Source organism: Caretta caretta, chromosome 2 (genome assembly GCF_965140235.1).
Source record: "Caretta caretta isolate rCarCar2 chromosome 2, rCarCar1.hap1, whole genome shotgun sequence".
NCBI classification, from domain to species: domain Eukaryota; kingdom Metazoa; phylum Chordata; order Testudines; family Cheloniidae; genus Caretta; species Caretta caretta.
Genome location: NC_134207.1, coordinates 123,362,942 through 123,376,986, shown reverse-complemented (window position 1 = coordinate 123,376,986; position 14,045 = coordinate 123,362,942). Strand labels below are relative to the sequence as shown.

Genomic DNA, 14,045 nt, shown 5'->3' with positions numbered 1-14,045 from the left:
TCCCCCGGTTAAAGGCTTCGATTCAATGTTAACTTTTAAAATACTGCTTAACTGTGAGCTTTATGAACAGTGTATTAAATAAAACAGATACTGATTGACATTTTTAGCTGTGGTTTATGCACATTATAACCCACTCACTCATTTTTTTCAACCCAAGAGGTAATCACTCTCACTTTCAAGAGTAACTTTTATCAATATATTTAGTTAAACCTTTTTGTCTCTCAGGGCAATATGGGAGTCTACACAAATAGATACATAGATGTTCTCAAAACCTGGAAAACAGTGAAGAACTGCCAACCTACTTCTGCAAAGACAGCAGGATAAAGGTGAGCACAGAGAGACAAGCTAAAATCTGGGTCCCCACTTTTTAACAGGGTGAAGAAGAGGCCACACAAACAGAATACTAGCTCTCTTTCCAGAGATAGCTGACAATGGAGAAGCACCCTCCCCTCCAACTACAACACTATGAAGAGGACACCAGCTGACTCCCCTGATAAACTAAACTATTTGCATCCCAAAGCCTTCAGATAAATGGGTTTGGACTGTAAATTTTTATTGCACTGTAAAATGAGATGCAAACAGAAGAGGAACAGTTCCTGCATTAATAACTTTTCCCTCTACTACAGTAGCCCCTTACTCCCTCCTGTTTCTTTCTGACACCCCAGAATTCTTCAGATCGGCTGTCACAGTGCATTATGGGAAGTACCATCTGAACTGGCATTTTCTGAATTAAGAACCACCACAAGATCCACTTTGTTAATATTAGAATGCTTCAAAGATGGCACCAGGGGCTCTGGTACCTCCGGGGACACAATCTCAGATTAAAACGATAGAAAAAAGTCACCCCGTTTTCTTTGCACCAACTGTCAATTTTGCAAGCATACCTTACTACACTAGTTTTGAAAGAACATCAGACAAAAGGGAGACAAGGCAGTTTTACATCTTCAGCTGTCAGAGCAAGAGTAAAGACAGAATAAACATGTCTGTGTATATGGCATTTCTTTGAAGTTCCCAGATTACTTCAAAGATGCACTCCACATTATAAAATCCCCATTTTCTTTTCTGTAACCATGGCAAATAATGCATAATTCTGCAGAAAGACTTGCCTTGTGTGATCTAACATTTTCTAGGTTAAAATCTGGCATATATTTAAGAGTGTTACATTTTAAACTAATACTGAAAAACAAAGACAGAGGGCTAGATTTTCAGGGTGGTGCATGGTAAGGTATAGACACAATTCTCATTGAACTATAGTTGTGGATTGAACCCTGCATGCACTACACTAAAGGTGTACCAGATTACTGATCTATGGTTAAAAAAAAAAGAAAGATCTCTTTGGTATAACTAGGTTTAAGATGCCAACAAATTCAGTTATCTGAAGATTATTGTATCAGATGTGAAAATATCTCACATACAACAAGATATATGCTTACCGTTAAATAGTATAAAATATCTGAGTTATTTCCCAATGAAGAATCCTATATATAAACACCTCGCCCACCTTGTGTCTCTAATATCCTGGAACTGACATGGGCTACAACCACACTGTAATGAGATAGACTGTTTCCCCGGACATCAATTTTTACCTGCTAGCAAATCCTGGGATTTATTTTACTATTTGTCCTCTCTTACTCTTCCTTTTATTTTTAGTATCTGGCACCTTGCTACCTTCCTTTCTTATGTGCAAAAGTCAAAAGGTCAGAATTTGGAAGCATGTGCATAACAGTAAAGTCTCCTGTTTTGCTAAGCAAACAGCTTTTGAAGATTTTTATTCTGGGGTGGGAGGGATGAGGAAAAAACCCCCTACCTAACAAAATGGATCTTTTCTTCCTGTGGCCTTCTAGGAGTCTGAGAAAATAATCAAAGGGATTTTCCAGTGGCATGAGCCACACAATGATTTTGCACACAAGTGAGAGACTCTATCAATAACATGATTCATTCTTGTGGAAGCAGGTCATGGTCTTGTTCAATCTGCAGTAGACTTGTAATTGGCAAGTAAGTACTTCCTGAGTTTCACACTTGTAACAGAGTCTCATAACTAGACTCAAGGCATGATTTTGTTCAGATTTGATCCTCCATAAAGGTTTCTGCCAGACTTTCAGGTGTGAACAATATTGTAGCACTTGGAGCCAGATACTTCCTTATAAATAACTAGGGCTGTCTGAGAGTTCTAACTCACCTCAATCTGGGCATGCAGACACCACTCAAGTTATGATGGCAGTGCAGAGTGGTCACATCTGTCCTCCACAACATTTGACTGCTGAATCAAACAAAAAAAGTGGAATTGGGATCCACATGCAAAAGGGCCGAGTTATAATCTTCCCTGTTATCCTCTGAACATCATGCTAGCCACAATTTTCCTAGACAATAGATTACTTGTGGAAATTAGAAGACTTTTGCTTCAGTTCAATGTAATCTCTATTGCCAAAAGTTAATGTAAATAGGAGTAAATTTCATTGAGTTTGGACTCCGTGTCAACATTAAGTGAGTAAAGGGTCTTAAAGCTCCCAACACTTTCATATTATTATATTCAGCAACACATAATATATCAGGGTTCGGCAACCTTTGGCCCACGGCCCGCCAGGGTAAACCCTGTGGCGGGCCAGACCGGTTTGTTTACCTGCCGTGTCCACAGGTTTGGCTGATCACAGCTCCCATTGGCCGCAGTTCGCCGCTGCAGGCCAATGGGGGCTGCGAGAAACAGAGCAAGCTGAGGGATGTGCTGGCCGCTGCTTCCCACAACCGGCCCACCAGGGGGCTTACCCTGGCAGGCAGCGGGACAAAGGTTGCCAATACCTGGAATATATCAAAGACTCTAGCTTTGAAGCATGAAATCTGGAGTTGACATACAAATTTCCCAGGGCACTTTGTAACAAAATATCTGGAAAGTAGAGCTGGTTGGAAAAAAGGTTTCTTTTTCCATAAAAAGATTGACAAAAATAAAACAAAACAAAAAAAGTTTTCATTGAGAAATCAAAATTTTCAGATGCTTTCTTTAAACTTTTCAATTTGTCAAAAACTAAATTTTCTGTCAACAGTTTCAAAAGAAAATTTTTGACTAGCCCAACTGGAAATACAGAATTTCTTAAGCAGAAATTTCTGATTCAGATCTGTTCCAGAATTTCTGAAAATTCAGTTATATGGAACAACTTTAAAAAGATTTCAAATCCATGTTCCTTGTGGTATGGGCCTAATATAAACACCCATCCAATTACTTCCTGTAAAAGTGATTTTAAATACTGTTACAAGGGACTTATTAAAGAACTTTCTATACAGACTTTTAACTTGCTTAAAATATACATTAAAATGAATAATATTCTAAAAATGGAATAATATTAACATTTTGGATTTCTACAATATCTTTCAGACGCTCTCAAAGCACTTTACAAACATTAGTTAATAATGCCTCACAAAAGCCCTGTAAATTAGGTGGAAGTAGATTATTTAATTGGTGTGCGCTCTTTTTCTGTATTGCAATTTTTTGATTTCTAGCATCAGAAAAAAAAGTGCAATTAACTCCTTTGTACAAATTCACCATCCATCACTGAATAGTGGGGGAAGGGAATTATTCTTACCTTAACGAGAAGGACAGTTGTGCCTGGAGGGAATGCAAACACAGAACCCTGCTTATCTGCAACAGCAGACAAGAGCAATCATAGATTAGCACAATCTGTGTGTAAATCCTACATTAACTCCCTACTTACATCTCCAAATACTGTATATTTTCAATGAATTTTGAGTCATTGGGATGCAGCTGTTTCCAATTACAATATACTAATAATTTCTTACACCAAATGCATTGGGACACACTCGTCTGTGGGAAAGAATAGAGGTCAAACCGTCCCAGCTTTGCTATTATTAACTCTAGTCCTGTAGACAGAGGTGAAAGTAAACCGGTACACCCCAGTATGGCGTACCGGCAAGAGCCGGTGCGCCGTATCGGGGTGAATCGGCTTCCCCAGGCGCAACTTAAAGGGCCTGTGGCCCCCAGCAGCGGCTGGAACCTCCGGCCCTTTAAATTGCTGCCAGAGCCCCGGCAGGCAGGGCTGGGGTGGCAATTTAAAGGGCCTGGGGCGGTAGCAGCAGCTGGAGCCCCGTCCCTGGAGCCCTGCGGAAGCAGTGGCGGGGCTCGGGGACGATTTAAAGGGCCCAAAAACCGCTGCCAGAGCCCCCGGCTGCCACTGTTTCCCCAGGTGGGGGGGGAGGCACTTGCCAGTACAGGGTGGGCCGGGGCTGGCTCTGACTCCCCCAGCCCCGCCCCTTCCACCCGAGGCTCCACCCCTTCCGGGGGCCAGAGCCAGCCCCAGCCCCAGCCCAGCCCCATACCGGAAGTCCCTAGACTTACTTTCACCCCTGCCTGTAGACTAGGCTGTACAGAGGTTTCTGGGGGCTTTGGGCAAAATCTGAAACCAAGGCACCCCACCTTATTCACCCTAAAACTAAGGCCCAAAGAGGGGGCGGTGGTTGCCTGCCCTGCACTCACCCCTGTGACACCGGCAGACCAGGTCATGCTAAAGTGTATTCAGGTCAATTCATTTGTGTATTAGTATTGATCAAAGTGACTGTTGAAGATAGATGAGTGTATTTGACTTCATAAAAGTCACAAAGACTTCATAAAACTACTGGGAAGTTACTTGCATTGTTTTCACTTGTCTGTGACCTTTTATAATGCAGCAGCGAACATTTACGTTGTGTATATCCCTTTAACTACATAACCCATCAGAGAAGCCTTGCTGAATGCTAATGAAGGACTTTAACAGAAAAATGCTAATTCCAAAACAAGTAGCTACTGTGTCTGATGACCAGAGGGTCAAAAACTCAAAGAGCCTTCCTCACTCACCATAATTAAAGGAAAAGCTCATGTTCGTAGAGACCACGGTCAGTTTTTTTTCTGTCAGAAGAAGCTATAAATATGGATTCAAGGACAGATCCTTCATCTCTGGACTGTCTGGACTCTTACAGGAAAGTGTACCAATGCAAAGCAGAAATCCCTAGAAACTATCTGGGTACCCTGAAAAGACTTCTGGGAAACTGGCAGTTTACTATATCACTGCCATCATTTGGAATTGCAAACTGTTATTCACCTGTACATATGTTTTACCTGCTTTAACCTCTCAATAACTGCTCTTGGGACTGGGAGCAACCTGATGTGGTATGATTTTTGGTTAAGTGACCATTATCACAAAGTTCAGTTCGTCTGGGTGGCAAGGTAGACTGGAGAGTCTAAGGGGACTGTGTGTGACTCCATGGTGAGACTGGTATAGTGATCCAGGAGTTCACACTTGTTGCTGACTTGATAAAATCTAATTATAGAACATACCACCAGCTTGGGGTATATGCCATGTCTTCTGACAGTCTCCCCCGAGGTAGGCATTCACAGTTGTGAGCCACTCCAGACAGTGTGACAGTGGAGGTTTCTGTCCTGCAGGGCTGGGCCCAGGTCCCCTCTCTGAGCATTGTGACCATGGTTGCCAAACCTCAGAGGTGTTGCAACCCTGTGTGCCAGGTCACAATGCCACTCACTCAAATTCCATGGATTGAGGGCCCTCTCAACTGGGGGGCCTGGAACAAACTGCCCCTTTTGCCCTCCCCTCTGGGCAGCTTTGCCTGTAAAAGGTAGTTTGTGTTTGTGCAATTCATTTTCCACTATTTCCAAAAATGGGAGGAAATATAAATAAACATAAAATGTTAAGTGATTTTTTTCAGCTCCAAGGATTTTTTTCTCCTAGTATAGAATATTAACGTAGCAGTAAAATGTACTCTCTTTTTGTGAAATCTTATCCAATTTAAATAATTATGAAACAAGAAGTACTGTGTCGTCAACTATTGATAATATATACACGGCAAGACAATAGTCATGCTGCCTTTTGGCGCCTCGTTCCTGAAAGATGCTGAGTAGAGGGTCTCAAATCCAATCAAGCACTTAAGCACATGTTTAACTTTAAGCCAGGAAGTCAATGAGGCTACTCATCTGGTTAGTATTTAGCATGTGCTTTGCCAGATCAGAGCCAAAGTGATGAGCACCCTGCAGAATCAAGCCCTGGTGTCAAGTAACCTGCCTAACAGTAAGTTTCCAGGTGGAAGACTCTTGGAAATTTAGGACTGTTATGAGAGTTAGGTAGTGATTCTGGTCAAGCTTTTCACTCTCCTCTCCCACAATTAAGTTGGAAAGACCATCAGACTGTCGATGAGTGCACTCATCTTCAGTACTTCAGCAAGACAAGAATATTTATCTTTAATATAGTAAAGATGAAAGATTAAAAAGATTCATACCACAAACTGTCATGTGCTAGTCCAAAACCTTTCACCATGCAGGCTATTTGCATGCTAATTTGCACATTTATGGCATTTTGTTTGTTTATTTTTAATACACACAGGAGCCCTAGAAAGTCATCTATGATTAGAATTATTACTGAATCAACTGAACCAGATACTATTAAAGAGAATCTCAAGAAATCAATTGTTTGTTCTGTTTAATGTTACTTGGGCAACAGACTGAACAACAAAATTACTACAGGCTCATATTAAGTTTAAAGAACATTTTCCCCAGCCACCCTGCAGAGAAACCTCACTGGTTTCTGGGCTTACTCTCCATGACAGGGCGAGGGGCTCAGCTATGCAGGGGACTTGGAGCAGAGCCACTACTCCTCTGGATCGAGAGGAACCAGTTGAGGTGGTTTGGGCACCTGATAAGGATGTCACCCGGGAGGCCGACCCAGACACTTTGGAGGGGTTATATCTCCTGGCTGGCCTGGGAATGCTGGGGAATCCCCAGGGGGACCTGGAATCTGTTGCAGAGGAAAGGGACGTCTGGGTCCTCCCAACTCTCCATGCTGCCACCACAACTCTCACCAGGAAAAGCAGCATAAAGGAAAAAGAAGAAGAACAGGAAGAACATCATTCCCCCCCCCCCCCCGCATATTTGTTAAATTATAAATATCTCTCGGATTTCCACTTACATTGATCGAAACTCAAAAACCAAAACAGATACAAAACACTTATCTATCATCAAATCAACAGCATTTATATCTTCCTAACGGTACATTCAGCAATAATGTAAGATAAAAGTATCATAATACAGAACTGGACAGGTCCTTCTGGAAAAAAACAGGAAACAAAGGAAATATCCTCATGGCAGATTCAGACCGAAATAAAAACCTGAATGTCCCTACATCCCATATGGCATTTTTGTTCCACATGGATTGACAAATACTTTGATAACAAAACTGTCATTTCTAATCAGAGTTTTGATTAAAACTTTTTAATAGGCTTTTGAGACTATTTGACTGGGGTCTGAGAGCTTAAAGATCCTGAATCTTTCCCTTTGAGGAAGCTGTGGTATAAAATACCACAGCAAATAATCTCTGTCCACAAAGACAGGAATCTTATTTAGCAAATTTAATCTACAACACAAAAAGAGATATTTAAAGCTCTTAGGATTTTACAGACTCCAGTTAAGCCAGTCTCATTTCCTGAAGGAAAGGCAGCTGCTCCAAATGATAAAATGTTTTTGGAGCACTCCAAGAACTGAATACAGAACTAATTATTACTGAAGACAAACTCATGGGCCTAATTCAAGACTGAAATCCTTTCGGGAAAAAAGTAGCTTGAACTGAGTGTACAGTCAGACTAGCCCCAATGCAGATTATTGTCAGAAGCACAAACAACCTACAGTAACTCCTCCATTACTGTTGTAGTTATGTTCCTGAAAAATGCTACTTTAAGTGAAACGATGTTAAGCGAATCCAATTTCCCCATAAGAATTAATGTAAATGGGGGCAGGGGGGGATAGGTTCCAGGGAAATTTTTTTAGATAATTTTTTTAGATAGACAGATAGGCAGACAGATAGACAGACACAGTATAAGTTTTAAACAAACAAATTAATACTGTACACAACAATGATGATTGTGAAGTTTGGTTGAGGTGGTGGAGTCAGAGGGTGGGATATTTCCCAGGGAATGCCTTGCTCCTAAATGATGAACTAGCACTCGGCTGAGCCCTCAAGGGTTAACACATTGTTGTTAATGTAACCTCACACTCTCTACAAGGAAGCACAAATGGAGGGAGGAGACTCAGTAGACGCATGGCAGTGGCTGCAAACATTTCCTGTGGAAACCGAACATGATGATGAACCCACGCTGAAGCGCACCACTCCCTCCACTTTCCAAAGTGCCGGGGCGGGGGGGCGCGGCGGTGCATGTGTGTGTGAGAAAGACACACACACTCTGTGTGTGTGTGTGTGTGTGTGTGTGTGTGAGACAGACAGACAGACATGCATTGCCCCTTTAAGTATGCTGACCCCACTCTACATACACTGCCTTTTTAAGTAGATCGCCAGTTGAGACAGCAGCTGCTGTCGGCAAGCTCTTGCCATCCTGAGCCGCCCTGTCATGTCCCCCCCGCTTTGTGGAGATGAGGTACAGGAGCAGGGTGAGGGGGACACCCTGACTTCAGTACCCCTCTTCCCCCCAACCTCCTGCACAGCAAGCAGGAGGCTCCCAGGAGCAACTCCAACAGGGTTTAAAAGAGAACTGGATAAATTCATGGAAGTTAAATCCATTAATGGCTATTAGCCAGGATGGGCAAGGAATGGTGTCCCTAGCCTCTGTTTGTCAGAGAGTGGAGATGGATGGCAGGAGAGAGATCACTTGATCATTATCTGTTAGGTTCACTCCCTCTGGGGCACCTGGCATTGGCCACTGTTGGTAGACAGTAGACTGTTGGTAGACAGGATACTGGGCTAGATGGACCTTTGGTCTGACCCAGTATGGCCATTCTTATGTTCAAAGCAGGAGCAGCACACGGCAGTGGGAGGAGGGACAGCTCAACTGCCCGGCAATTGATAGCCTGCTGGGCAGCTGCTGCACAGGGAACTTAGGGGAGCTGATGGGGGGCTGCTGGCCCACCCTGGTTCCAAGCCCCCACCAGCTAGCTGCAACGGGCTGCTTTTCCTGCAAGCAGGTTTTGAGGAAGCGGGGCATAACTGTTGTGTACTGCAGGTCCCCTTCTATGTATGGCCCAAAGTCTAATACATCCACACAATGGGCAAATTCCCTCTTAGTTCAGTTGTGACATACATACACCCAACTGTCATAAGGAAAGGAGCATATCATATCTCACTATCTTTTACCTATAAAAGCCAAAATTCCACTCCACTTCAGTGGAATTATCAGATATCTTCTAATCAAATGAAATTTCCACTCAATTTATGTCTGCATACCTGTGCATTGTCAATGGAATGTTGGGAGATTGTTAGCATTAATAATTTAAGAATGAGACTTTCTTAGTTTTAATAATTTCAGAATGATAATTTGTGCATGAATTTTGTCTGTTTTAAAAACTTTTAAAACTCTGCCAATCCAAATCCAATTTTCATGAGACAGGTGTGCCTTTTAAATTTAAAATTTCCCAATACCTTTCGCTGAGGCTGAACAGCTGTTTAAAAGAACCCCACAAATATTTATTCTTAGCAGGAAATCTTCATTTTCCTCTACTCATTCCATGCTTAAAAATGGCTCAATCACTTCTGATTAAACTTTCCGGGGGGGGGGGGGGGCAGGGAAAGGGATAGAGGAGAGGACTGCTCCCTGAGATTCACCCCAAATTTCATTCAAGACCATTATTAGTAACTGAAATTCACTTTTGTAATGGAAATGTTCAAGCAACTGTATTTGAAGATACACTACAATCGAGGTATAGAGATGTTTTGTTCATAAAAGGGAGCAAACCTGGAAAAAAAAAACATACATTTTGTACACTCCTGCAATCCTAAGAATGTCTCTAATCTATTATTTAATACTCAACCATACCATAGAATGAAAAAGTTATCTTAATGTATGTGCTTGGATTGAAAATATATGTTAAAATCTGATGTTATTTTAAGTATGATTAAAAGTTATGTCTTTAAATTCTTCCAAAATATAAATTCTAAGGAAAAACTCCACTCTCATAAGCATGCACAGCTCTCATTCATATCTGAGGGCAAGATTTGGGATACCATTCTCACAGTATATTTGAAAGAGAGACTGCATCTCTGTGCGTTAGTGCTTGTCTGTTATCCCATAAATACTTATCAAATACTTATCACTGAAATACTTATCAAAGTGAAAAATAAAATAATTTTTATTCAGGTAAAATATAAAAAATTTAAAATGCACTTACTGAAAAGGTACAAATAGAAATGATAATGTAGTTTCCTTCTTCTGAGTCATCTTAATCTGCAAACAAATTATGAAAGCAATGAACATAAAAGCCGTAACTAGAAATTAATGTTTAGGTTGATATATGAAAGGTTCTTAATGCTGTAAAAAAGCAACAACGGTCAAATTTTTACCACAATGGATGGGGTTTTGGGTTTTCTACTCTTGTAAATAGTTAAGAGTTCCTTACAACTCCTTGCACAGTGCTGAAAGAGTACCCCTAAAGATTCAATTGAAAAGCAAATGTGAGCCACCTACCAGAAATTCTCACAGTAGGACTTCCACAATGTACAAGGTGAGAAAAAATAATCAGTGTTTACTGGGTGGCTCCACTTTGAGCAGAGTCAAAGCTAAACACAATCAAGGAATAAAATCAATGATTTGATCATACCAAAGCACCGGTGTTGACTCCAACAGACAAGAACTAATGCACCGCTGTAAAGATGTGAAATGATGCTATTGGACTTCTCAAACTGGATGTGCACAAAAATGGAAGGCTCGGATGCAATCGTAGTCATTCAGCCTGGAAGACCTTGAAAATATCTTTCAGGCTTCCTGCACCAGTTTGACCTGGGGCTTAATGGATGCATACAAGATGCAAGGGAATTTCTAGTATACTGCTCCCAGGATCTGACAGCTTCAAGCAACAATCTCCAACATATCTCACATCCATTCAAGACAAAATCTTCCCCAGGAAATACAAGTAGTGGTCAGGTCTGTCCATCACAGGAAACTTATGGTCAATGGACCCACTTGGCATCTCTTTAAGCTGCTGAGCTACTTCCCATTATTTTTGAATTATCTTATTTTTCCTTCAAACACACACAATCTATGCCCCTAAAAGACTTCAAAAATAAGCTAGCAAGCAGGAAATTTATCACTAGAAAAAGACAGGATAAGAGTTACTCAAAGCCAAGAACCAGGAACAACTTTGGGGGGTTAGATAAGAACACCCTATTAACTAAAGAGGTGAATGTACCTGCAAAAAAGGTGACAAACACCATAAATACTATAGAAATAATGGTGTTGTGGAAAGAAAGAAAAAGACTGGTTGAAACACTTACTGGTCATTATGCTTCATGAGCAGACAGGTACTTATTACCTTCTGATTAAGTTGTTTATTGGCCCTGAACTTTGAGCTTGGAATGTTCCAACCCCAGTTGCATAGAAAACAGATTCCCCACTCATGATCGATAGCAACCTCCTTATCTTTTCAGATATCACAATTAAATTTAGGGTCAATTTCTGCCCTCACATAAGTAAGCACTGCTCTCATTAACTTCAACTTGAGCTGCATACACACACCCAAGGTCCAGCTGGACTCTTGGAAATTAAATTCTCTACACCAGTATAATGCACAATAATCATTACTGAACTTCATTTATGCTCAGGACAATAAAAAGAATAAATTATTCAAAAAAGTTAAAGTTTTTCTTAAATTTAAAGAAGAAATTTCCAATCTCACATAGATCTGCTTTTTATCTATTTCATATCATATAGTATGTACATGTGATTTCCCTTTACTCTGACTTCCAATATGCCATCATCAAAATGTTATCTTAGATGTGTATACTATACTGTAGTACCTTTTAAACAGAGTGGCATGAAATATTTTTCATTTCAAATTTTTTCTTGAATGTTAATTTACTTACCTTAAACTGCTCAAGAATCTGAACAGCATTTGTAAACATGCTCTCAGCTTTGAAATGAGCACTATTATTCAAATAGTCCAAAGGCAGAATTCCCTGCAAACATTAAACATGAATTAACACGATTCATATTTTGTCAAATAATCCAAAACTAGACAAAACAAAGTAAAACGAGTTACAATTACTCAAATATCTATTGCTATAAACGACAACAAATACTCTTCTTATAATTATTCCTCTGTATCAGACCTAATCAATATAAGAAGTATAGTATAAGATCTATCTTTCTCAAACCTCACAGAAAAAAAATTCTGAACAGAAGAACATATTTTATATTATGTAATTTTTATGCAACAAATTAACAAGCCAATAAAGGCTGAAGAAGTGAAGCTTAAAAGTAACTAAAGACAAAGGATGATCTTTTGGCAGAGAACTGTGATGCAGAAGATCTCGGGGACAATCCTGCTTCCAATCAAGTCAAAGAAAGCTTTCACCAACTTCCTTGATTTTAGGATTGAGCCTGGTTGGCCACATATTTGAAGTGGAACATCAAGTAAGTCACTTAACCTCTGTGTCTCAATTTCTCCATTTGTAAAATAAGACAGCACTTGCACAGAGATCGTCTTTCAAAGATCTCTGAGCACTTTACAAAGATGCATAGATATATCATAGATTATCTGAGTTGGAAGGGACCTCTGGAGGTCATCTAGTCCAACCCCCTGCCCAGAGCAGGACCAATCCCCAACTAAATCATCCCAGCCAGGGCTTTGTCAAGTCTGACCTTAAAAACTTCGAAGGAAGGGGATTCCACCACCTCCCTAGGTAACGCATTCCAGTGTTTCACCACCCTCCTAGTGAAAAAGTTTTCTTAATATCCAACCTAAATCTCTCCCACTGCAACTTGAGACCATTACTCCTTGTCCTGTCATCTGCTATCACTGAGAATAGTCTAGATCCATCCTCTTTGAATCCATCTTTCAGGTAGTTAAAAGCAGCTATCAAATCCCCCCTCATTCTTCTCTTCCGTAGACTAAACAATCCCAGTTCCCTCAGCCTCTCCTCATAAGTCATGTGTTCCAGACCCCTAATCATTTTTGTTGCCCTTCGCTGGACTCTCTCCAATTTTTCCACATCCTTCTTGTAGTGTGGGGCCCAAAACTGGACACAGTACTCCAGATGAGGCCTCACCAATGTCGAATAGAGGGGATCGATCACGTCCCTCGATCTGCTGGCAATGCCCCTACTTATACACCCCAAAATGCCATTGGCCTTCTTGGCAACAAAGCCACACTGTTGACTCATATCCAGCTTCTTGTCCACTGTCACCCCTAGGTCCTTCTCTGCAGAACTGCTGCCTAGCCATTCGGTCCCTAGTCTGTAGCGGTGCATTGGATTCTTCCGTCCTAAGTGCAGGACTCTGCACTTGTCCTTGGTGAACCTCATCAGATTTCTTTTGGCCCAATCCTCCAATTTGTCTAGGTCCCTCTGTATCCTATCCCTACCCTCCAGCGTATCTATCACTCCTCCCAGTTTAGTGTCATCCGCAAACTTGCTGAGGGTGCAATCCACACCATCCTCCAGATCATTAATGAAGATATTGAACAAAACCGGCCCCAGGACCAACCCTTGGGGCACTCCGCTAGATACCAGCTGCCAACTAGACATATCATTATCTCTATTTTACAATTTGGGAAAGTGACATACAAAAAAGATTCCTCCCCCCCCCCCCCCCTTTTTAAGCCCTATGTTCAATGTATATATTTAACAGTAAATATGTTGTGTGTTTTTGCATCTTCATATGAAATCTCTCCAAAAGACAAAAGTCCAACTTTTAACTAGTGAGCAGAACCTTTTGTTACACTAATACGAAGTAAGTATTTTTTGAATTATTACAAGTTCTGGGCCCATTAATATTCTCTCTTTGTTCTTCTCCTTTCTTAATCAATCCATGTACCGTCTACACTATGTTTTCAAAATGTATCTGTTTCCCTCTAAAGGTTCAGATTCTTTCCTGTGCCAAGATCAACTTAGTGCAAGAGAATGGAGCCAGGCTGGAAGGGAACTGTTATTGCTCCCTAAAGGCTTGTCTACACAGGGAAATTCACCAGCATAGCTTATTTTTGTAGAATAAAGTCATTTTTATTCCCACACAGAGTGTTCACCTGGAGGAGGAAGGGGAACATAGCTACTGCGGAA

General features: G+C 41.0%; 1 protein-coding gene across 5 annotated transcripts in view; it reads right to left on the bottom strand.

Moving 5' to 3' along the window:
- The window catches only part of PIGN (phosphatidylinositol glycan anchor biosynthesis class N), a 140,678-nt gene that overhangs the window by 62,054 nt on the left and 64,579 nt on the right, over positions 1 to 14,045 (bottom strand). For 4 of the 5 annotated variants that reach the window (XM_048839694.2, XM_048839690.2, XM_075125417.1 and 1 more), the window contains 3 exons: positions 11,853 to 11,945; positions 10,163 to 10,218; positions 2,180 to 2,260 (listed from right to left, as the gene is read on the bottom strand). In XM_048839694.2, coding sequence (XP_048695651.1) covers positions 2,180 to 2,260; positions 10,163 to 10,218; positions 11,853 to 11,945 — 230 coding nt within the window. The remainder of the gene's footprint in view (positions 1 to 2,179; positions 2,261 to 10,162; positions 10,219 to 11,852; positions 11,946 to 14,045) is intronic. The other variant, XM_048839693.2, reaches the window with a different exon arrangement.